The sequence below is a fragment of the Mustela nivalis genome, assembly GCF_964662115.1.
Source record: "Mustela nivalis genome assembly, chromosome: X".
NCBI lineage: Eukaryota > Metazoa > Chordata > Mammalia > Carnivora > Mustelidae > Mustela > Mustela nivalis.
This window is the reverse complement of record NC_139040.1, coordinates 12425656-12451884: the sequence shown is the minus strand read 5'-3', so window position 1 is coordinate 12451884 and position 26229 is coordinate 12425656. Positions and strand designations below refer to the sequence as shown.

Genomic DNA, 26229 nt, shown 5'->3' with positions numbered 1-26229 from the left:
AGGGAGCCTCGCTCTTCCCTAGCATCCCTGATCCAGGTTGAGAAAAATCCTCTTGGTACAGTTGGTTCAGAGACAGAGTGGGAATTCTCCCAAAAATCCTTTATCTCAGACAAGGGGAAAGCAGAAGCATGTACAAAATCCCATGTAAGCTCTTGCTTCAAACTGATCAGCAGACTGACCTCAAAGGCTGCTAGGTGACACAGTTTACAGAGCGTCGATACCCCAAATTTCTTGCCTCACCCTTGTCTTGGAAAAAAAAAAAGTGGGGGCCACGGAGATTTCCATTGTTCGTCGGGCTCCTCTCTGGGAGAAGGAGGTACAAACACTCAAGGCCTGTTCTCTAGTTAAAAGAATAACAATGGATTGGCCACTGCGTCCCTGTGGTTAGAATAATGACCACTGTGGGTCCCCATTTACACATCAGGTCTGAGACCTTGCCAGACAGATCAAGGTCTGTAAGAACTTGGGTCATTCCTGTCCCGTCTAAAAAGCACAAGAGGCATCTACCCACAGGAAAAATCACAAGCACATAAACACTTTTTACACTTTGCTGACACATTGTTGTAGACATCACACTTATTTACTGAGTATTGCTGTGGGCTGGAGAAAAGAAAATATCTTGAGTTTAGCTAATTACCGGCATATTCTATAGTAAGCTGGTCAAATAGAACATCTTTTGTCTGAGCTTTGGTGTTCACATGACGGAATATATAAGGGAAGATGAAGGCAGAGTCAAAGAAAGCAGAGCAGGATAACTTTGGTAGTAGGCCTGAGAAGAATTAGAAAGAGGTGTTTGGGCTAACATGAAGGGAAAAAAGAGCAGATGCTTTGATAGACTCGACAGATATTCCAGACACAGAGACCGGCCTTGGGACTAGGGAGAACCCACACCCAACACAATGCCAGACATTTAAATGCTCAATAAAACACTGATGAATGAGTCCCATAGTGACTGTTCCTTAGATCCTGGATGACGAACCTCCCCCGTGAAACTCCGTGTGCTACTATTCTACTTCCAGAATCTTGAGTCCTTTCTCTGAGAGCAAAAGACTGCTGATTGGACGGCAATATTTCACACTGCACACACAATCCAAACCAGGAAGAAAAATGACGAATGAGGAAAATGACAGACAGGTCTCAGAACTTAGCCAAGGACAAAAATCAGAATTGGGAAAACCACCCTGAGTTTATTCATTCCCACGGCACGTGCCCTGAACCCCGGCAGGCTGCACCTACCACCTACCTCTGGTAACTGACCACAATCTCATATCGACTGAACACCTTCTACAGGTGGTATCTGATCCTGCTGAACACCTGAGTATTGCTTTGTAACAACAAAGTGATAGCCAATAACATGAAAAGAGCCAGGGATGTAATCACCATGAGTAAGGAGAAAGGTCTTTCAAAAATAAATACGAAGGACCAAGTGCCATCTTTTTGGATCACGCCTTTAGTAGATTATTGGCAGCACAGGTTAAAGCTTAGGGAGGTTCCTTTGCCTACCTGGCAACAGTTGATTTGCCTCCCCTTAATTCCTGAAGTAACAGTAAGGAACATGAGCAAATTATTACATTAACCAATGTTAGCCCATGTAAAATAGCATTTGAAAATTGAGATCTGACACTCAAAAATCCATAATATACTCCAAAACCATGTAGTCGCTCTGTTAGCCTGGATTCCCCCGGGGAGGGAAAAAAGAGTCTATGACTCGAACTTATTTATGAGGTTGTGCAAGCCTAGGGAGCAAGAGTAAGGGACAGGGGTGTGAGGCAGTGAGGAGAGGAGAACTGATCATAGAAGTCATCTCTCCTCGTGTGCAGCTGATCGCTCAATCTCCTGAGACTGTTTCCCAAGGAGCCACAGGAGCTGGCCTCAGGACATTCCCTCTGGGAGGGGAGAGAGTGAGAGAATTTGTGTCTCTCAGTGGTCAGAAGTTTAGCCCAGGGGCCGTTAACTTCCCCCACCACCACATCTCCAAGCTGTACTCGCGGGGGCTGATGCACAGGGACGCGACATCCCATGCTTCGGCATCAACAGGGAAGCACCAAGGTCAGAGGGGAGAGGCACACAGTGCAGATAGGAGCTGAGGCAACCCAAGGCTGCACCCCTTTGAGTCAGAAGTCAGATGCAGTTACACTGTTGGTGGGAATGCAAGTTGGTGCAGCCTCCTTGGAGAACAGTGTGGAGATTCCTCAAGAAATTAAAAATAGAGCTTCCCTATGACCCTGCCATTGCACTCCTGGGTGTTTACCCCAAAGATACAGATGTAGTGACAAGAAGGGCCATCTGTACCCCAATGTTTATAGCATCAATGGCCACGGTCGCCAAACTGTGGAAAGAACCAAGATGCCCTTCAACGGACGAATGGATAAGGAAGATGTGGTCCATATACACTATGGAGTATTATGCCTCCATCAGAAAGGACGAATACCCAACTTTTGTAGCAACATGGACGGGACTGGAAGAGATTATGCTGAGTGAAATAAGTCAAGCAGAGAGAGTCAATTATCATATGGTTTCACTTATTTGTGGAGCATAACAAATAACATTGAGGACATGGGGAGTTAGAGAGGAGAAGGGAGTTGGGGGAAATTGGAAGGGGAGGTGAACCATGAGAGACTATGGACTCTGAAAAACAATCTGAGGGTTTTGAAGGGGCGGGGGTGGGAGGTCGGGGTACCAGGTGGTGGGTATTAGAGAGGGCACGGACTGCATGGAGCACTGGGTGTGGTACAAAAATAATGAATACTGTTATGCTGAAAAGAAATAAAAAATAAATTAAAAATTAAAAAAAAAAAAGAAGTCAGATGCAGAGCAGATGGCCACAGCGCCAGCAAAGACACTGTGTGGCTGGGAGGAACTGAGGAACTAAGGAACACAGCAGGCGTCTAATATAGAGTCATGCTTTCTCAAACCTTCCATGTCCTCACTACACTGACAAGTGAGCGTTTCTCTTGAAAGTGGTACTGCTGTTGAACAGCTAGGTGAGGGGGATGGCATCTCCTATCCATGGTGTCCCTGTGCTGCTCTAGAGACAGAAAACAGGCCCAAGAGCAGGCAGAGCCCTGTTCCTCTTAACTCAGCAGGTCTCTGCTGGCCAGCCCTGAACCATGCTACCTCCTGTTATGGAGACCGCACATGAGAAACAAAGGGAAGACCAGTCATTCAAAAATACGAAATAAGATGGCAGGAATGAACCAAATAGATCAGAAGTCAGAGTTCATGTGAACCTGGGTTAATGGCAATTTTCAGTCTGGAGTTAAAAACCTAACTGTATGCTGTTGACAAAAGAGGTACCTAGAATAAAATTACACCAGGAGGCTAAAATAGAGGGATGTAAAAAGATCTTCAGGTAAATGGTAACAAAAAGAAACTGGTGAAGCGATCTTAACATCAGGCAAAATAGAATCCAAGACAAAAAGGATCACAAGAGACAAAGAACACCACTTTGTGTTAATAAGGGAGATCATACCAGAAAGTAAAGAAACACATAATGTGTTTGGCATTTAGCCCCCTTAAGGGACCTGATTTCATTCTCTAATGTTGATATAAACCTACCGCAGCCAGTTTCAAGTGTGCTTAGATAAATTGGCTTATATTAAAGCCATGAACTTCAGTGGGGTGCCTGGGTGGCTCAAGCAGTTAACTCTTGATTTCCGCTCAGGTCATGATGTCAGGGTCACGAGATCAAGCCCAGTACTGGCTCCACACTTAGCAGGAAGTCTACTCGAGATTTTTTCTCTCCTCCTCTAAAATAAATAAACAAATCTAAAAAAAAAAATTGTGGGGGTACCTGGGTGGCTCAGTCAGTTCAGCATCTATCTGCCTTCAGCTCAGGTCATGATCCCGGGGTCCTGGGATCGAGCCCCGCATCGGGCTCCCTGCTCAGCGGGGAGCCTGCTTCTCCCTCTCCCTCTGCCCCCCTTCTTCTCTGCTCCTTCTCTCGTTCTCTCTCTCAAATCAATCAATAAAACATTAAAAAACCTACAAACTTCTATTCAGCAAAATACACTATTTTAGGACAAAAAAGGCAAGTCAGAGTGGGAGAAGAAACCAGCAAAAAATATGTCCAAGAACTGGAACCCTCAGGCACTGATGGTGGGAATTTAAATTTGTACAAGTATTTCAGAAAACTGCTTGGCAGTATCTACTAAACCTGAACATATGACCCAGTAATTGCACTCATAAGTATATACCCAGGACTCACACATATATTATCAAAAGATCTGTATTAAGAACGTTCATTATAGCATTACACTTAAGAGCCAAAAACTAGAAACTCAACTCAAATATTCATCAACAGTAAAATGGATAAAAACAGAAATATTTACACCATGGAATACTACCCAGCATGCAAATGAACCACTGCTGTACAAAAAACATGGATAAAACTCACAAAGCATTCAATGAAAGACACCGACGAGTGCATATGGCAAGCTTCTATTTATATAAGGTTCATGAACAGGCAAAATTTACTCTTAGAATCTGTTAACGGATGGTAACTTTGGAAAGGAGGACCAGTATGGGGCTGGAAGGGGACACGGGGAGAACTTCTGGGATGGGGATAATGGCCCATCCATTGATTAGTTTAAACAGGTGCACACACTTGGCGAAAATTCACCCTGAAGTTTCGAGGGACATCCCTGAATATATATTATCCTTTCATAAACAGCTTCTTAAAATTGCAGTCCAAGATTTAGCGAAAGTAGAACACGCACACCTTCAGTTTATGCCAAATCCAATATATTGCTGCCATTTTTATGCCTTATTAAGAATTTTATCTTTCCTTCCACTCTTAGCTCGACGCTCCCAAGCTTCTCTCCATGAATGCCCCGTGCTTATGTGTGACCTATACGTGAGTCAGTGGCTTCTGGCACTCTTGAGAAATGCACGTGGAAATGATGCTGCTTCTGTTTATTTTGCTCTCTTTCAGATGTAACATGCAACATTAAGAATGGCAGATGCAACCAGTTTTGTAAACTGGGCCCCGATAACAAGGTGGTTTGCTCCTGTACCACGGGGTACAAACTTGCGGAAGACCGGAGGTCCTGTGAACCAGCAGGTCAAAATCTAAATCAGTTGTTGTTTTTTGTTTGTTTGTTTTTTAAGCCTGGGGAGATCCATCCTCCAAATCTATATTTGAAACTGGAGGGCATTCTAGCTAGCCTACCTACTTTTATAACCCTTATTCGTGTCTACTTCCTTTTGAGATCACTGAAAAGATCAGTAGCTTGAATTGGATAACTTGCCAAATGGCATCGCCATTTTATTTTATTTATTTTATTTTTTTTTTAAACTTAAAGCTTTTTTTTTATTTTTTTTTTAAGATTTTTTTTTTTTTTAATTTATTTAGTCAGAGAGAGAGAGCGAGAGCGAGCACAGGCAGACAGAGTGGCAGGCAGAGTCAGAGGGAGAAGCAGGCTCCCCGTGGAGCAAGGAGCCCGATGTGGGACTCGATCCCAGGACGCCGGGATCATGACCTGAGCCGAAGGCAGCTGCTTAACCAACTGAGCCACCCAGGTGCCCCAGCATCGCCATTTTAAATAGAAACTCTGTAACTGTCCTCAGTCTGAAATCTTTTCTGGGTCCATTTTGTTTTCTGGCTTTTAGATCACGAAGCAATCAATTTGCATGATTTCTGTATATCTGTAATTCATCAAGTCAAATTACGGTAGTAATTCCAGGCCATAAAAGATACCTAAAGGATTGACTGATAGGCTTCTAATACAAGGGATGGTGAATGTTAAGCCTGATTCTGCTGGGGTGTGGCTAGCTTACTCTGAGAAGGTTATTTCCAATCCTTGGGTCTCCGCCTGAGTTTACACAGGGCTGAGTTTACACACTTGGCATCCAAATAGTTCCGACAGCCATCTATTTCAGGTTGTGCCAGTCTGACCAACACAGTCTGTACAGCCGTGGACAAAACAATGTTTCCCAGTCATGTCAACCAGGCCAGCATGTTGACAGCTGACTGGGACCTTCCGAACATCTCCACTCCACACGCATATTGCTTGTCTCGGAAATGAAAGCAATAGAAACTTTGATAAAACACACACACACACAACAGTAGGTTCCGCAAGATCAATTACATTTGATAAATGAGGGGCCTTTTTGAAGCAAACTAGATATAATTTCTTTTGCATTTGCAAAGCCTGGTATTAACTTGGTACATTAAATCATGCATCATTCCTCTGTAACTGGGTTCGATACCTATCTCACCAAAGCACCCGGCAGAGGAAATTAAAGAAAGGACCAGAAGCCACGAGTATACATGCCACTGCAGCTAAAAGAATCTAATGCTTCAGGGACCTACCCACCCTGTCCTTCTGCCTGGTTCTTCACGTGAATCGTTTCACAGCCAGCCCAGCTCCGGAGAAGAAGATCTATATGTTTTAACCTTCAAAATCTAACTTCCAGTGTAGACAGATGGCATAGTAGCTAAGCTCTTATAAGCCCTTCTATGTTAGAAAAAAAAAAGAAAAAAGGATTGCGAACCATCTCGAACTATTAAGTGTTATATTTGAATATAGCCTTATTCTTAGCAGAGTAAGTAGGCCAAACCTAAAATAAGCTTTCCTGCCTTTCAATAGTAATGGTCCCTTTCCTCTGGCATTGTTGATGATATATATTTATACATAAGTATTTTGAACTAATTTCCTGTTTTCCCAACCACATGCTGTCTTCATGATACTTTGCTGCAGCTGGTTGTTATAGAACTGTCTGTTATAAGGAATGTGGCTAGAAGCAAAGTGAGAAATGAAAATGAAACGTAAGGTGACTTTGCTTGACTACAAATTTCCGTTCAGGTTCGCCCCAACATAGCAGGAGATGATTTCTTGCCTTTAGGAAATGAACTGACCCAAGGTAAAAAGGTGGCCAGTTCCCAGGAGGATGTGGCTGTGATAATCACATTAATAATTTCCTTGGTTAGAGGTTTGTGGGTTTTTTTAAGTTTAAGTCACACCCAACGTGGGACTCAAACTCACGACCCAAACACCAAGAGCTGCGTGCTCTTCCAACTGAACCAGCCAGGCGCCCCCCACTTCATTTATTCAGTTAATACTTAACCGAATTAAATAGTTAAATCATGATTTCTTCCCAGCGTATCCCTAAATCCACCTTAGAGACTAGATGGCATTCTAGTCTACGAAAAAAAGCCTGGTTCCCAATAAAGCAACAGAAACCCCATTTACCTAACTCTAAAGTTAAAGTTATGGGGCACCAGTCATCAGAATCCCATTTAAGGACAGTACTTGGGAGTAAGACTTCTTAGTAAAGAAAAAAAAAAAATCATTAGACTTTATAAAACTTACAAAATTTGATCCTGGAACACCTATTCTATTTCCGTAAAGATGATGGATTCCTGAGCCAAATGTTCTTTTCATGAAGGGTTTGAAAACTTTCCATGAAAATAATGCAATTAACCTTTTAGTTTGAGACTATATTCATTGATTAGATTTTTTAAATATTGATGGGCCTGCTTCTCAGAAGTGACAAGGACAGGCCTCATTCTCGATTTCTGTAAAACATGCTCTGCTTGCCAATGAAGAATATTAGAATGCTAAACTTCCTTTCCCATGTTTCTAGTGCCGTTTCCATGTGGAAGAGTATCTGTCCCACACATTTCTACGACACGCACCCGTGCTGAAACTTTTTTTTCCAATATGGACTATGAAAATTTCACTGAAGTGGAAAAAACTTCTGAGAACCTTACCCAACCGCTCAACGACCTCACTCGAGTTGTTGGTGGGAAAGATGCCAAACCAGGTCAATTCCCTTGGCAGGTACTCTCTATTAATGGTGTGTCAAAACTGGAGCCCACAGGGCAAGGGACAAGCCAGGCGGGGGCCGGGACGTGGGCACTAGACAGGCCTGTTGGGGTGGAGGAAGCATTTAGGTAAGTTTCAATACTAAGCACTACGAAGAAGCCGTCAGTGGTGGGGAGCTAGTGAGAGAGAAGTCCAAGGACAGCAACCGTACAAGGTCAAGGAGAGCCTACCACCAAGGAAAGCAGAGCAGGATTCCAGGCATGCAAGTGAGGGCCCGGAAGTGAGGTCACAGATACGGGGGTTCAGGGCACTACTGCAGCTCATGGGAGAACTGGTGAGAGAAAGTCTCTAGGTCCAGAGAAATTGGATTATTTTGAAAGGATTTTTTTTTACTTATTTATTTAAGAAAGAGGGAGAGAGAGAGATTATGAGCATGGGGGCAGGGTAGAGGGAGAAGTAGGTGCCCCGCTGAGCAGGGAGCCTGATGTGGGACTGGATCCCAGGACCCTGGGATCATGACCTGAGCTGAAGGTAGATGCTTAACCCACTGAGCCACCCAGGTGCCCTTGAAGGGATTTTTAAACGGAGTCACATAGGAAGGAGTAAAGCAAGAACTGGGTTACTGGAACTAGGGCCTGAAATAGGGGCTTGGTCCAAGGCTCAAAGTGGGCTAGCATCAGAATCACGTGAAAACTTGTTTGCAATGCAGATTTTCGTGCTGTAGCCCAATGACCTACTGAGGCACAATCTCTGGGGTGGGGGGGGGGGTGCAGCAACTCATGTGCTAGTTACCAAGCCCTTTGGGTGATTTTGATGCATATACTACAAATTGGAACTAAAGGAACCAAACACCAAACAGTAAACTCATGGTACCCACATTTCTAGTTGCACATCTTCTCCGGGTGTGATCTGCAAACAACCCACATGCGAATCACCTGTGCACATTTCTGATCTAACAACCAAGAGCTAGATTTGTACATAGCAAAACTTATCCTTGACCCTACAGCTGAAGTCTGAGCATTTCTATCTGAGAGAAGTGGGCCCCAGAGCCCAGGAGCCAGGCTGGTCCTTATATAAAGTGGTTCTGTCCAATCACATAACTGCTAACCACACGTAGATACTTAAATCTAAACAACTGCCATCAAGTAAAATTAAAAACTCATCTCAGGCACACCTGCCACATTTCAAGTGCACAACAGCCACTTATGGCCCGGGGCCATGGTACTGGACAGCACAGGCACAGAACACTGCCATCATTGCGGGGAGTTCTATTGGATGGTGCTTGTAATGGGTTAATCTAACTCAAAACTCCCTAGTAGCCATGGTCCTATGATTTTGTGGCAATTCAAGATGCTTCGCTCCAAAATATTATCTCTACGGAGGTCTGAATTTTTGCCATCAGGGACCAGTAGCATCAAGGACTTTTCAGTCATCAAACCAGTAATAATTTAAGCCAGGATCAGGTAAATGTCCCAGGTTTAACACCACTGGAATTCTCTGAAACTATGTATCTATTCAGGATTCTTCATAATGCTTGACATTTTCCAACATAATGGGTCTTAAGATATTGAACACTTGCCTCAGAGGTAGGGATTCGCACGGACATTGTAAAGAATGGTAGTGAAGGGTGGCAGGCCATCACAACCAAGACTACTATTTTCTGTTCTTTTACCTTGGCCTTGCCTTTTTTAAAGATTTCATTTATTTGAAAGAGAGAGAGTCAGACAGACAGACAAACAGACACAAGTGGGAGGGCGAGGCAGAGGAAGAGGGAGAAGCAGACTCCCTGCTGAGCAGGAAGCCCGATGTGGGACTTGATCCCAGAACCCCGGAATCAAGACCTGAGCTGAAGGCAGACACTTAACGACTGAGCCACCCACATGCCCCACCTTGGATTTGCTTTTAAGAATACTTGTCAGAGGGCACCTGTGTGGCTCGGTCTATTAAGCATCTGCCTTCCGCTCAGGTCATGATCCCAAGGTCCTGGGATCAAGTCCCACGTCAGGCTCTCTGTTCAGCAGAGAGTCTGCTTTTCCCTCTGACCCTCTTGTGCTCTCTCTCTCTCTAATAAATAAAATCTTTTAAAAAAAGAATATTTGCTGGACTTGATCTTACAGCCACCAAAATACACTGTGTGTTCCTTGGTACCCCCTCTATCCCATACCCAGGCATCCCACCAGCACTGCTCCCCTCACCCACCATGACTTCTTCCTTCACTCATCCACATCTCTGCTCTCCTTCATGACTCCTTGTAAGAATGATCTTCCCCATTGACCTTTCCTTGAACAATCACTACTGGATTCAGCCACTCTAATTATGCTTTCATTCTATTTAACATCCATGTATCTAATTCTATCTAATTTTACTATTTGTGTTTTTGCACATTCTTATTCATTATGTATCCAACTTCCAGGGATAGGTGGTTGGAACAAAAGATCCTACTTTACAGTAATTATTTTCCTCGGGATTGTGGGACATAAAGCAGTCCCTAGAGCGGGAAGGATCCGCAAAGCCACGGGTGTTTTATTACCTAAAAGATGACTTCTCTTTAAAAAAAGAAACAAAAGAAACAAACAAAGAAATACCCAGGATTAAAAAAATATCCCAGGATGCTTCCATTGTGGGCTTAGCTTTGTCCCCTTGTCAACCCAGAAATGAAATTGGCAGACACACTCAAATAATAGCTAAAGGGGGGGTATAAAGTCTCAATTTAGTCATATAATCTCTCCATTTTCCACCCACCCCCTTTAAGCCAGATGCTTGCCAATGTTTTAAGAAATCAAGTCTTTCCAAATGGAAATTTTAGTAACTCTAGCAAGCTGGGGTTTTTTTCTTTTAAGTAGAAGAAACTGTTAGATTATGGTTGCAGGTGTACTGGTAAGGAAGAAGATATAAAAGATACACATTTGAAATCTTTTCATGTCATCTTCATTGCACACTTACATAGTACACCTATTAACTCTTTCCCATCATGCCTAGCTAAGACCATTTGGAATGTTCGAGACCACTCATGCACACGTTGACTCCCTAGTCCATCCACATGAAATAGGATTAACTGACTGTAGAGGCACAAAGCACTAACTTGAAGTCTTTTTCAAAGGCGTAGAGCTGAGCTCCTTTCTAGAACACTTGAGAAAGACCTTACCATCGTTCTGCAGTTTCCTTCTCACCCCAGGGCTGTCTCTCCACACCCACCTCCACCCACTGTCTCACAAAAGGTTACTAGTTTTCAAAAACAGGAGATAAACTTAAGTGTACAAAAGTCACTTTCAAAGACGCAACAGGAGATAAACTAGAGTCTGTCCTTTGTGGATGGGCCAGCGGCACATCCCCCACTCCTGTGCAAGGTGGAAGTGCTTGATTTGATTGCCGGCTAGACGGCAACACACTTGCTGTAGCCAAGGCGTAAGGAGAAAGCCAAGCATCAGCTGGGGTTTCCACGGCCCAAATAGGTCTACAGCTCGGGAACAGGAAACAGCTCAGTAATACCACCCAGAAAGGATTCCCAATTCCCTGCTTCCTGAAAAGGGTAGGGGGCAGGGGATAAAGCGACTCCGTGGGTGAACAAATCGCACAGAGAACACAGAGAGGTCGCTTTCATCTGGAGTAATGAACAGCGTCAAGCTGGAGAGGCTTCGTGCGCTAAGGAAAAGGTTTTAATTAGCTGTTGGCAAGAGCTAAGGGGCCACGGGGAAGGGAGAGGGCGGCTTTTGCTTTGAGGGTTTATGGGTGAAAGTCAGAGGCGGACAAGCAGATTCTGGGCCAGGTTAAGAAAAGCCTCTCCAACCCCAGAGTCGGTGACGGGGGCTGCGCGGCTTTTGGGGGAAAACTCGGGTTTTGTTCACGTGAAGAGCTGGCGACGACCCCCAGCCTGGTAAACCCGTGGGGGGTGTCGAGGGCCCTGGTTCACTTGGTGGGACAGTAGGGCAGGCTGGCGGACCTCTGCCACTGCAGCCAGGTTTGGGACCCTAAGAAGTGAGGCTCACCTGGCCCCCAGCTCAAGCGTGGCCGTGGCCGTGGCCGCCTTCAGTCCTTACCTTGACCGAGGGCTTTCCCTTCCGCTTCTGGGCTGGAGGTGAAACCGCACTGCGTCCGCCCCCTGCCCCGGGGCGTTCCCATAATCCCCTCCGGGTTCCAGCCCGGCCAGCCCCACCCCAGACCCCTATAGGTCAAAGGCACCGGGGATTTGCCTGACCTCTAAGCTCCCTGCGGGGGGGGCGGGAAATGGCGAAATGGCGGGGGCGTGAGGCCAGTTTCCTTCATTTTCCCACCAGCGGGGGGTTCAGAGCCTCTAGAGAGCTCAGGGAGAGGGGACAGGGACTCTGCTGGGACACTTCAGGAGCCGGGAGAGGAAGCTGGAGAGTGAAGCGCAGGGCACAGGGAGAGAAAGGATAGTTTCTAGAGTCACTATTAATTATCCTTAGAGCGGAAAACAAAAACAGGACTCAAATTTCATACTACATAGGGAAGCCATGAAAACCTTTGAACATTAGAGAAAAGGGAAATCAAAACACCTGTACTACGAGACCACCTTCATCAACAGTTTAAAAGAGAAATTTGAGAAAGCAACTCCATGTTTTGGCTTTCTAAAGCTTTAATTTGGTTTTGGTCCCTTGCCTTTGATCCTGTTGGCCAATAATTCTGGGCATGGGCAAACTTGCCCCAAGAGCTCCTCCCGCACGTTCTGTTCTGGGCTTGGATCTGTCCGGCCTTGAATGTGAAGTACCTGGTCTTTCTATTTTCTGTTTCATCATGGACCTCAACTCTGTATTAGCCATAGTTATTCTACATTTAATAATCTGGAGATCATTTTGCCGGATTAAAAAAAATAGAATACAATAGAAGCCAAGCGGTGAATTAAGCTTCCCTTAAACTTTATATGAGGCTGTATCACATACAATTGCCAATATGCAACCGTTTCAACCAGCAAAATGTCTTGAGAAGCTGTCTATTCCGTATTCTGTTCTTGACGTAAAGAATCTTTAAAACCTCTCAACATTTTCCCCAGTCTCAGCTTTCCTCAGTTTAGGCCTGAAGCCATCCTTAAATGTACCCAAGGCCTTGACCTGGAGGGCTATCTACACATACCCAACCCTTTCCATCAGATTAAGACACACCCGTATGGAAGACAGCACACAGTTACCCTATGTATGAATTAGAACTTTTTCTTTTTCTCCCTTTACATTGGAAAGGGGGTGGACTGGGAGAAAGATTTTATATGAGGGGTCTAAGACTATAGACACGTCTTGACCTGGAAAAAGTAACCCCCAAATGATAAAGTTTCAATTAAGAGAAACAAAAACATGACATACGTAATCTCATCTGGCCCCACAAAACTATTTTGGACAGAACATTTAGATTATTCTTCTCTAAGGTGGATTGATGAAAGCTATTTCAAGGATGAGTGTAGCTAACCATTAAAAACCGAAAATTCAAAAGAAAATGAGCATCCCCTCCGTGCCCAGAAAAATGAAGTCGGACCAATGGCTGGGTGAGTCACACCAGTGGGCATAACAAGCTGTACATTGTGCAGAAATGGTTTTGCTTTTTATATGACAGAACGAGTGTGCAAACAGGAAAAAAAGATGTCATTGGAAAGCTGGAGGTGGCTACTAGAGAGAAGAGTTTACTGAAAATCACAGGGGAAGGCCAGATTCAAGTTAAAGGTTAGGAAGAGAATAGCAGGGGGACAGCTAGTGCTCTGCGGTGGCATTATCAATGAAGAGCGTCAGAAGAGCTATGTGAGTGTCTGCTTTGTAGAGGGATGTGGGTGAGTTTGGTGGGCATCTGTGTATGTGTCTGAAAGAGAGAAAACAGGCTCCTATTAGCATAGGACAAACATGAAAAGGGTTGACAGATCAGAACTTGGATGCCTTGCTCAGAACATATGCTTTCCCGTTTTTCCCTTCATTTTCCAAAGTGATGTCTTACAAGAACTTGTCCTTGGCCAAGCAGACAGCTCATCCCCAAATAGCTCATATTTAGATAGCTGTGATCCTGCGGTAGCCAAGCAAACATTCCAAACTCTAGTCATTTGTAATATCTTTAAATGCAAATATATTTTAGGGCTTTTTCTTGGCAAAGACGTTTGCTAAAATTTCTAATACCAATCAGAGATTGGCAAAAAAAAAAAAAAAACAAAACAAAAAACAAAAAACACCACCAACAACAACAACAGTCTTCAGGCTCAAAAAAACGCAATCCTATTTCTCAGCCATCCACCAGAAAGGAATAGAAGCTCTAGGCAGCAAGTCTTTGCCAGGAGTCAGACAAGCTACATCTTAGTCTCTGTGCCCAGGGGCCGTGGATATCATTCAGTCTGGCCTAACTACCCCATTAGGCTGAGAGATGTCAACTTACCTCTGTGGAACTTCTCACCACCTCCCTGGGATGGATTCTCGACCTCTCGCTCCCTTGTCACATGGTTCGTTGGCCAGGCCTGCCTCCTCCTCCCCATACATGCCCAATGGCCCCTGCCACCCTCAGCTCATGGTATGTCGGCATATCCCCCTCAGCCATCATCGTCACCCTCCTCCTGCACCAGCACAGGGAGGGTTGAGGTTGGGTGTACACACTCTGTGCCGTTTGGGGACGGGGCATGGCTACATAGCATCTTAGGTGTGTGTCACAGCTCATTTGGAGGGTGGATGGTGGGGGCAAGCCTCTTGCCCACCTCCATTGCAGGTGCTGAGCACGTCCCGCCAAGGAAGCTGTAATCCCTTGGGAATCACACCTCCACTGTTGGTTGGTGCCCTGGGCCAGCGAGAAGGGCCGATTGACTTACCTTCCTGTGCTGTGACATGGGACTGCTTGCTAGGAGGGGGACCTTGCATGCCAAATCACAGGGGGCAGCTCCTGGGCACCCGTTAGTGTCTGTACTCTCCCAGCAAATAGCCCCGAGGCCTGAAAAAGCATGACATGAAGTAGTAACATTAAAAACACCATGGGGGCACTTGGGTGGCTCAATCAGTTAAGCAGCTGACTCTTGATCTCAGCTCAGGTCTTGATCTCAGGGTTGTGGGTTCAAGTCCCATGTCAGGCTCCACACTGGACGTAGAGCCTACTTAAAAAAATAAAATAACCCCTTGGGGTGCCTGGGTGGCTCAGTCGGTTAAGCATCTGCCTTCGGCTCAGGTGCTGCTCTCGGGGTCCTGGGATGGAGCCCCATGTCAGGCTCCCCGCTTAGCGAGGAGTCTGCTTGTCCCTCCCCCTCCCCTCTACCCCTCCCCCTACTCATGCTTTCTCTCTCTCTCTCTCTCTCTCCCCTTTCTCTCAAATACATAAAATAAAATCTTTAAAAATAAATAAATAAATAATAATAATTAAAAAACCCATGACAGATTGCAAGAGACCACAGAGGAAAGAAAAAAAATTGTATTTAAATATTTTCAATGGCACGTTTTTTCCTGGCTTTTGAACAAGGGGTCCCACATTTTCACTTTTGACTGAGCCCCACAAATAATGTGGCCAGCTCTGTGTAGATGGAGCACTTTTGAAACATAAAGGTCATGAAGCCTTGGAAATTCAGAAACAGAATTTCTCAAACTTAATTATGCATAAGGATTTTCTGGAGATCTTCACTTCCTCCAGTCACACCCACCAAATATTCTGATTATTTGCCGGGACGGAGGGGGGGGCCTCCAAATCTGGATTTTACAAGCATCCTGATGACTCTACTGCCATTGGCCCACCAAACGCACTTGGAAACACGCTGTGCTCTTAGGAGCATAGACTCTGAAGGCCGGCAGACGAGGCTTTGCATCGTCCCCTCCTAACTTGCCTCCTCTAGAGCTTCACCACTGACCTTAAAGGAGTTAATGTACGTATCTAAACCTTGGTTTGCTCATCTGCAAATGGGCCTATTAATATCACTCCACACAGTGTTGTAGTAAATGTACATAAGACTTAGCACAGTGATTAGTCCATAGTAAGCGATCAATAAATGTTCAAAAAAATTCAGAATGACTGTTAAGTCTGGATGATGGCAGCTACACAGGTGTTTATTATGGTATTATGTGGTTCTCCTATATTTTTACATAAAGTATTTATTTATTTACATATACTTGTACAAAAAACAACAGCCAGAAAATGAGAAAGTAAAGTTGGAAAAGGGGTCAGGGCCACCTGGGTGGCTCAGTCTTTAAGCGTCTGCCTTGGGTCGGGGTCATGATCACAGGGTCCTGGGATCGAGCCCCGCATCGGGCTCCCTGCTTGGCAGGAGGCCTGCTTTTCCCTCTCCCACTCCCCCTGCTTGTGTTCCCTCTCTCACTCTCTCACTCTCTCTCTGTCAAATAAATAAATAAAATCTTAGAAAAGGAAAGAAAAGCAAAGGGGCTCAGAGGCTTGCTGTGAGTCCGTCCCCAGAGTCCTCCAGGTAGGAGGCTGATGCTTGACTGTCTAGGACTTAGTAGGTGTTCAGTAAATTGAATTCAAGGCAAAAAGAATCTTCACTAGAATATGCACCAAGGACCTTCCCAGACTCACACTTGAGGCCATTGATCACTTTTTTTTTTTTTTTTTTTAGTTGAGAAACGGATTTATAGTGTGAGACGAGGTGTGCTTTAGAAAAAGAGCAGGAGCTCGTAAGAGCTAGTCGGCTCACGCATAAGGTTTAACAAATGTTCAGTGCGCCCTCTAGTGTCCATACTTCTCAGCTCTCTTCCTGAATTGGTGGCTCGAGGCCCTTGGGCACACAGTAAGTGAAAATTTTTGAGTTGATCTAGATATTGAGGCGGTAAAAATATCCACTGTCCACTCTGGTTATATAATCGATGTACGGATGAAAGAATGGACTGGCCTCTTGTCTAATAATGCCCAGGCTCAAACCAGCCCCCGAACGCCTCCATCCTGGCCCAAGCACAGCAGCTAAGGAGATCTTTCAGGACAGAGGCAGCTTACTGGCCAGCCAGGGGGGAGTGGAATAGGGCTAAGGGAAAAGAGAAGGAGTGCATGTGTCCTGCTGTTCCTTACCGCCCAGATGGCTGTAAACACAGTTCTATGGAGGCCAGTGGTCTCAATTCATAGTATACAAAGGGCTTTAAAAGACCCGAGGGAAAGATCAGTACTATCTTAAATCACCCTGTAGCAAGATATCCTCATGCAGCGACAGAAAACTCAATAGTAACAATGGATCTGGAGGAGTCAATTACATTTCCGAATTTAGCTGCCGTATTCCCGTGAAACAATCTGTGTCATCAGAGAATCCGACTCACCCGGAAAAGGCATCCCAGGGTCCCAAATCACCAAAAGAAGCCGTCCCCTCCTAACTTGCCTCCTCTAGAGCTCCTTCTGGCTCTCCCTGCACATCCTCTTCAAGTCAGTTACAGAAATGGCTTTGTTGAGTGCGCTCCAGAAACACTAACTCATCTGCAAAGCTGACACTTTCCAGAAACACTCCAGCTCTGCCAGCACCTGGAATCAAACTTTGTGCCCACTCCTGTCAACAGCACCCGTATTTCTTTTGCTCTGGATTGAACACCTTAGGTAGTCAGTTTCACGATTTTGTTTCCACAGGTCCTTTTGAATGGGAAGATCGAAGAGTTCTGTGGAGGGTCCATCATCAATGAAAAATGGGTGGTAACTGCAGCCCACTGCATTGAGCCTGGTGATAAAATTACCGTGGTTGCAGGTAAATAAACAAAAAAGGGTAGGAATCTGCAGGATCACTAGACCTTCTATATGACGGGTGCATCATATTTTCCTAAGGTCTACAAAGTTCTTTGTGAAATAATTTGGGTTAGTGCTAGGGGAGCCGTATTTCCAGACCCGAACTTCTTCCATCCCTCAAGCCCCCCAAAGTTCTTTCGGCGTGCCCAGTTTCGACCCCATCTCACAGGGGTACAATTACATATGATGTGTGCATTTCCCCACCAGACTGAGCCTTCCCCCAAAGCCATGTCGTATCATTCGCCTTTGTACCTCTGGGGCCTGGCACAGCCTTTGAATGACCTAATGAATATATCATCTGTGCTCAGAAAAGGGGTCGAGATACTTGGAGTTAGGAGTGTAGGGTAATTCATGCCAAATAGATTAATTACCCCCTTGAACAATGTAAGATTTATACCAGAACACACCAGCTCCATGTTGGTCCCCATTGGGCTTTTGGTCTGAAATGTCTGCATGGGCCCTCGTTACATTTTACCAAAATCCTAGCAATCTAAGAATGAGATCGTTGACACTTGGCTGCCAGTTAATTCAGGGATGCCGAAAATCTTGGCCAAGCTGTTTCCTTACGTGTAAGTCTACCTGTGACCGAAGAGAAATTTTCTTTCCGAAGGTGAACATAACACCAAGGTGAAGGAACATACAGAGCAAAGGAGAAATGTGGTTCGCACTATTCTTCACCACAGCTACAATGCAACTATAAATAAATACAACCACGACATCGCCCTTCTGGAACTGGATGAACCCTTAACGCTCAACAGCTATGTGACCCCGATTTGCATTGCTGACAGGGAATACACGAACATCTTCCTCAAGTTTGGATCCGGCTACGTGAGTGGCTGGGGGAGAGTCTTCAACAGAGGGAGATCGGCTTCAGTTCTCCAGTACCTTAAAGTTCCACTTGTTGACCGAGCCACATGCCTTCGCTCCACAAAGTTCTCCATCTATAATAACATGTTCTGTGCTGGTTTCCATGAGGGCGGTAAAGATTCATGCCAGGGAGATAGCGGGGGGCCCCACGTCACCGAAGTGGAAGGTGTCAATTTCTTAACTGGAATCATTAGCTGGGGTGAAGAGTGCGCAATGAAAGGAAAATATGGCATATATACAAAGGTGTCCCGCTATGTTAACTGGATCAAAGAAAGGACAAAGTCCACTTAAAGAAAAATCTATTTCCAAGGGTTGAAAATGGACAAGGTCCTTTACTAATCGCTTTCCTATCTCTTTAGATTTGACCGCATACATCCTATGAATACTGCTTTTTTCTCTTTCTGGGGAGAAATCTGTCTTGAATTCCTATTTTGCTAGAGTAAGTAGGGTAGAAAATGGATTCACTAAAGAAACGTACTGTGATAGGAAACTGTGACCACTCCCACAGGTCTAGCCCTTGACAAAACTGGGAAGTGAAGTTCTTCATCCTGCCCATGAGGCATGAAATTTCTCCACCAGAGCAACTCTCTGGCTTCCCCTCCTTAGCAGCATTCCATGTTCCAGATCTTTCTTACCTCTCCCACCAAAATCATCAACATGTTTTAGATCTGTATCTCGGCTCTTTGGTCTAGTTCACAAAGTCGGCACCGCACTCATAAAGGAAGAACACAGGAGGAGCTGACAGGTTGAAACTCACCAGAAAACACCACTTCCTTTTCTGCACCCTTATTCCCACTTCCTCTATCTCTTCCATCTCCTAATCCCCAAATCAGTTTCTCTCTCTCCCTTTCTCTCCCTTTTCCTCTCTCTGCCCTTTTCCCTACAAGGGATTAAAGGAGGAAAGGGACACATCACACTGTTTTACTGCTGTCCACAGTTACACGTGTCTGTCAAACCCAGACTTGCTTTCAGTTTGGTTTGTGACTTGCTTTTCGGAGCATCCGGTTGAAGTGAGGCGCCCGAAGATCTTGGAGGAAAAGTTCCTCTGAGAGAGTCATGTTATTCAAAAACACACATCATGGAAGGAATGACCCATCAAAAGATTTCCCCAAGAGCTTGTCATTGTGTTGTGATGGAGGTAACTGAGAAGGGAAACATCAACTCAGTGTACCTCCAGTACCATCCAGGGTTGAGGAGGAAGTTGTCCTGGACCAGAGAACACGAGAGTCATGTCTCCTAACCTAGCATATCCCCACTGTAGAGAAGGGTGCACTGGTGGCTCACTCCCCCTTTTCTGGCTCTCCGGGCGACCGATTATAATTAGACCTTCCATGTTGAATTTTCTATAGGGTTGCTGACCAACCTACACAGGTACTTTGATGTGTTAGAATGGCTTCCATTATGACTTAATAAACTGATGTTCTGGTTCATAACACAGCTTTTTGTGAATTCGGTTGATGTGAATCGGTCACCCTGTATTTCATGATTTGTGAGACTCCTGAAGAAATCACGTTTGGGAATGCTTTGACCCCACTGAGCTGCGGCCATCACCTCACCCCCCAGCCAGGTCTCACTCTTGCTGATTTCTTTCAAGATCTACTAGTGAATCCCTTTTTACATTAGTCTTTCAAACATAAGTACCAATTAACGTATTTTCAGATTTCTCAGGAAGCGTTTCCTGTCACATCATTCACAGAGAAGTAGCACAAACACCACATTCAGCAGAACGCTGGGCATAAGTTGTCCAAGGGCAATACGACACATCAGAGTCTGAAGCTCTACTATCACTGGCTTTCATCCGAGGCGATGTGTTCTGTGCCCTGGAGAGGGCAGTGGTCTGGATCCGCCTAGGACATTCAACAAATATTCAAGGACTGAATACTGCGTGCCAAACACCAACATGTTCATTAAACTTGAATCCGCATTTATGTATTTTGTGAGTGAACTAAAACACTGTATATAATTTGCTTTGTCCACACCTGCTACATGACCAAACCAGGAGATGCTCAACAAATGTTAGCTGAATCTGAACCCGTGTTCATCCCAGAGCAGGAATTAGCCTTGTGTTGAGTATCCTGAAAGGAGTCCATAATAAATAACAATAATGAGCGGGATGGAGGTTTCCAGAATAAACAAAAGAAATCAGCTCTGCTATTGTTAGCTATAATCGTCAGTTAGGTTTGAGGAGGGTACTGATTCCCGCTCGAAATCAGTGACTTCACATTTGAATGACCGAGGGTCTGTAACCCCAGCACTCCACAGCTGGTCAAAGGAAGCCATTCTGGCCCGGTTGCCATGGAGACCACCCCTGACAAAGGGAGCGATGGGGGACGGCTTTACACCTCCTGTGATTGTCTTCCTGGTGGCAGAGAAAGAAGATCCCGGGCCCAGAAAGCTCCGAGCCCCAGTTACCCTCTTTCCCTTGAACTCAAATGTGACAGGCTTCATCACGAGCCACCCAAGGGCCCGCGACTTCAGAGTCAGGGCCTCGCTAGAGTCTACCTGGGGCATGTGCCGTGGCGGTGAAAGTCATCAGTGCATTCAGAGTCACTGGGGCACTTCACCTAAACGGGCAGAGACAAGCTGCTGCACTACTGGAAGTGACAGATGAAAGCAGAGCTCTTGCTGAGGGAAGAAAAGCGTGTTCATGCGGTGCAGTCATCCTAAATCGCTGCTTAAGTGGGACTGGTTTAGGTTCTTGGGAAGGTGCATTGTTCTGTGATGGCAGGAACGGAGTCCTGTCCAACTTGCTCCGTCCAAGAAAAAAGAAAGGCTTTCTCCTAAACCATGGCAGACCAGTTCGCAGTCACTTAATTACATACTATAATTCCTTGACAACTCCTGAAGGCTCCCATTCCCATTTAAACATGTCAGAGCTGCAAGGGCCCATAGAAACCATCAAAACCAGTGGGCCGCTTTAACAGAGGTGGTGCTAGGGGCCCAGATAAGGCCACGGTCAGAGGACCGCAAGGCCACAGCCAGGACCCAGCTCTGGTCTCCCGCTCCCAACCGTGGAAGCACAAAGCGCACTGGGGGACTTCCGCAGGGGAGGCCACCCTTTCGGCAAACCTGGGACCGAAAAGCGTCTAGAATTCCTACCAGCGATGCTCTCCTTGACAAACAGGACCGACTGAGGACCCGCAGGGCGTCTGGGAGGCAGAGTGGCGGCGGCGACGGGGCGGGAGCTGCAGCCCGGGCTCCAGCGGGCGCTCGGGAGCACGTGTGGACCACACCTGCGGGGCCGGGCTCTGGCTTCGAGCCCAGCGGTGAGCACTGGGCCTTCCAGATGCGCCATCTGACCTCTAGAGCAGGTGTGTCAGTGTCATCTGGCACGCGGGCGTCCCGGCGCCGTCTCTGCTCGGCTCCGGCAGCTGTGCGGGCTGAGACCCTCGTGGCACATGGAGACAGCAGCTGCTCCAGAAGCCGGGACCCCCACGGCAGCTGAGCTTCCCACCGGGCCGTGCAGCCGTGGGGGCCAGGAAACCGAGGTCAGCTGCTGGCAGGCCCGTCTGGGCAAAGCCCTCAGGAAATTGGGGCTCCTTCCGATTTTGAACCAAATGCCATCTAGAAATCTCGCGGTTAAGAGCTACAAAAATCAGCACGTTCTGCAAACTCCAGAGGCTGTGGAAGGAATCTCAGGAGGCCAGAGACGGTGGAATCCCCGCCCTTTCATCCCATGCAGACATAGACCCCTCAACTCGATTTCTCTGACTGGACTTACAAGGCAGACCTTCTTTATCCTCTCCTTGAAGTTCTAGCTGACCTGGAGAGTCCCAGAGTTATTTCAACCTCTAGCAGAAAGGAAGAACAGCAGACTCTCTTACAGATAGACAAAGAAGCACTGGCTTCTGGAACAGGGCCATAGCACCTTCTCCACACCCTCACAGAATGACAGCAGTATTTCGAATGCCTAGCCAGATCATTTCGCTCTGGTAGGAGTTTCCCTCTTGGTCCAGAGAAGGCTGGAAATAGAAACAGGGATATTCTTGATGCCAAAGACTTCTTTTCAAAAGGTTGCTTCACTGCGATGTCAAATATGTGATCTTAATCTATAAAAATTGCCTAAATTTTAAGTCTCCCGAATGCTATCATTCTTTTTTCTTTTAATATTTTGTTTATTTATTTGACAGACGGAGATCACAAGTAGGCTGAGAAGCAGGCAAAGAGAGAGGAGGAAGCAGGCTCCCTGCTGAGCAGAGAGCCCAATGCGGGGCCCAATCCCAGGACCCCAGAATCATGACCTGAGCCAAAGGCAGAGGCTTGAACCCACTGAGCCACCCAGGTGCCCCAATGCTGTCATTCTTAAACCTCTAGGAACGCAGTACTCTTTAACTTCTCCAGATCTCTAACTGTGAAGTGGCTTAAGCACCGACCTCATAAAGATAAAGGGATCCCATGATTTACACATTACATACTTTGGTGAACATCTCTACATAAAAATCTATTTTCCTCTTGGAACATATGACAAAAATAAGCACACATTTTCATGATATTGAAACTCAGCTCTAAAAGAAGCCAAATTAAGAATGCAACGAGTCTCTGAGAAACTCAGCACAGGCTTGTTAAATGAATGGACTGCTACATGAATGAAATGGGAGGAAAAAGACTGCTGTGGACCACATCAATGCAAAACCCAGGCATCTAAGGTGGGAGTGAGATCGTCATCCTGAACGCATAAGGGAATATGTCATTACAAAGGGAGACAGACCAATAGAGAGAGACAGAGAGACCTCCTACAATCATTTCCTTCCAAGGATATTGTTAGATCCGTTATAAAATGAAATGAGACTGAGACAAAGTGAAAGTTCTTTAAAGCCTTATCTTATGCCAAGTATTAGAAGTCAGACTGATTGGTCAGGGGAACGAGACTGAAACAAAGTTAGAGTTCTGCAAACTTTATTCTATGCCAAGCATTAGAAGCCAGACTGATCGGTCAGGGCCGTCTCCAAAGAGAGGGAGCACCCCCAGCTTACAGGCTCAAGAATCGACTGACTGACCGGTCAGGGCCGCCTCCAAAGAAAACGACCCCTCCCAGCCTCACAGACTAACTTTTATAAAGCAAAAGCCTGGCCACACATAGGTGGCCAATGAGATTGTAACATTGCATAGACATGTTAGGCCACACGCAGGTGGCCAGTTGAATTACAATTCACCCTTTAATAGCTGTTTGAACTAACCTATTACTCGGGTCAGAACTGGCCCTCAAGCTTGGTGCCCAAAAGGCAGGGTTTACATTCTTTGGTGGTTAGGGAGACAATGTGTGTGCTTTTTACTGATTGGATGTCTCCACCTGGCCTGACTCGTCCTTGTATTCTGGGCTCTGTTATTAGGAACTGGCTGACCATATTTTACTGGTTTCCCAGACTTGCTTCTAAGTAACTTTCTCTGCGGGTGGGGGGGGGCAGGGTCAGTTTAAGTTTTACTGCACAAACAAAATGGCCTTTTAACCAAGATGGAGTCACTCTGGCTAAATAGATCCTTACAGATATGAAAAGGAGTTAACACTAATCTCTAGGAAATGCAAAAAAAAAAAAAAAGATTAGCCTAGAAGACTATGCTTACAGCCGTGGCCTTTTCCTCTCTTGGTAACATTTCTCGCTTTTGTGCTTGTGTTCTCTAGAAGCTGGAATTACCTCTCATCTGTGCTTCGTATCCTCATTTAGGTAGATAACTTGTTGTTGTAGCTTTTTTCTATAGAGTCAGTTCTTGGCTTTATTTTGGATTTTAAAGTTTTAGATCTGAATAAAATCTGTTCTTTGCCACAAGGATTTCATTTCTTCTAATTAAGATATGCCTCCCCTATTTCTCACTGTCTAGACAGGTCCATATACTGTTTCTAGTCCTAGATGATCATGCTTCAGATCGGAATCTCTGCTTCTTTGGTTTAGAAAATGTAAATTTGTGTTATAGATTCGCTAAAAGAACAGCTATGCATAAGGGTGGGTTATAATTCAGAAATCTTAGCACACTCTAGTAAGAAATGTTACTGAGCACTTGCTGTGGGCCTAGCACTGTGTATTTCATAAAAATATCAGTAGTGTGCTGGAACTTGTATATTATGCCAACTCACAAACGCCAAATCCCAGTACAGTGAAGTCATGTTAGTGGCTTGAAATCTACCGTGGCAGGGACATTTACACTATAGATATTGACAAATGCTACAGATATGTTTGGTTTTGTTTTTTTGTGAGAGAAAGAGACATGATGGGGATGGGGAGAGAGGGAAAGGGAGAGAGAGAAAATCCCAACCAGGCTCCACACCTAGCACAGAGCCCAACGTGGGACTTGATTTCATGACACTGGCATCATGACCTGACCAGAGCCTGACCAGAGGGGGACGTTTAACTGATTGAGCCTCCCTAGTGCCCCAAGAATTTATTTTTTAAGTAATTTCTACACCCAACGTGGGGCTCAAACTCATGACCCCAAAATCAAGAGTCACATGTTCTACTGATTGAGCCAGCCAGACACCCGTTTTTGTTTTTAAAGAGATGCCATTGTTTAACATTTACTAACAAACCAATGGACACAATCTGATTGTTTGACTAAACAGCTTTCATTTTTACAGTCCTGCTACTCAACTATTGCTATGAGTGAGCACTAAATAACACTGTAAATTAAAATATAAAAGTTATTTATGGAAGGATCTTGTTGGCAAGTTAGAAATACTAAAAAAAAAACAGACCATTAAAGTTGTTCTCAGCAACAGGTAGTTGTTTTATGTTGTAAAATAAAGCATTTTTTAAATGCAAATATTGGGGGGGCGGGGGCGGGGGAAAAAAATAAATAAATAAATGCAAATATTTCTCCTACAGAACACATTCATACGTTAGGTTGCCAAAGGTTTAGTCTATGGTAGTTTTCTGCTGGTATGTTCGTTCACTGTAATTGGTAAGATATTTACAAAGACCTTGGGAAAGAGTCCTTAACTGCTATTTTCAGCCAGCATGTAAGATTTTTTTAAATCCCCACAAAGATAGGTGGAATATAAATTTTGTGTAGGGCTTTACCACCTCTAAATCATCGGGGGATAAGACGTTATATTGCACTTTTCCAGTACCGAATTAAAGTGAGCATAGTTTTCTACAGTATACAATGTTTGGGACACATAAAAATGTATAGAGAACAGTATCATGAACTCTCAAGTATGAACACCATCCATTCCTTCTCTCCCACCCCCCACTTTCAGAGGTAGCCACCATCCTTAACTTGATGTTCAACATTATCTAGCATATACTTTTACTTTAAATTATCCATTAAAAGTACACATTTTGGGGGCACCTGGGTGAAACTGAACCCGTGTTTATCCCAGAGCAGGAATTAGTCTTGTATTGACTATCCTGAAAGGAGGCCATAATAATTAAAAATAATGAGCCGGATCGAGGTTTCCAGAATAAATAAAAGAAATCAGCTCTGCTATTGTTAGCTACAATCATCTGGTTAGGTTTGAGGAGGGTACTGATTTGTGTTCGAAATCATGGTTTCTTCAGTTACGTGTCTGCCTCCGGCTCAGGGAGTGATTCCAAGGTGCTGGGATGGAGCCCCACTTCCCCACTCTCGCTCCCCGTGCCTGTGCTGGCGCTCTGTCAAATAAATAAAATCTTTTTTAAAGTACACATTTTGCACGTTGTTTAATATTTTATTTATTTGAGATGGAGAGAAAATGAGAAAGAGCACGAGCAGGGTCCAGAAGAGGGACAAGTGGGAGATGCAGTCTCCCCACTGAGCGTGGAGCCCAACGTGGGACTCGATGCCGGGATCCCAGGATCAGGACGTGAGCTGAAAGTGCATGACTGACTGAGCCACCCAGGTGCCCCCACATTTTGCATATTTTAAAACTTGATATGAATGCTCTATCCTACAGTTTTCTGAGTCATTGATGTTAATAGCATAGCTCTAGATTTTTTTTCTAGATCTTTCATTTTAA

General features: G+C 45.1%; 1 protein-coding gene across 1 annotated transcript in view; it reads left to right on the top strand.

The window, feature by feature from the left end:
- The window catches only part of F9 (coagulation factor IX), a 33144-nt gene extending 13405 nt beyond the window's left edge, over positions 1–19739 (top strand). Inside the window, exons 5-8 of the mRNA XM_082717578.1 lie at positions 4934–5062; positions 7588–7784; positions 17283–17397; positions 18046–19739. Of these exons, the coding sequence (XP_082573704.1) occupies positions 4934–5062; positions 7588–7784; positions 17283–17397; positions 18046–18593 (989 nt within the window). The 3' untranslated portion in view covers positions 18594–19739. The remainder of the gene's footprint in view (positions 1–4933; positions 5063–7587; positions 7785–17282; positions 17398–18045) is intronic.
- Positions 19740–26229: the final 6490 nt, after the last annotated feature.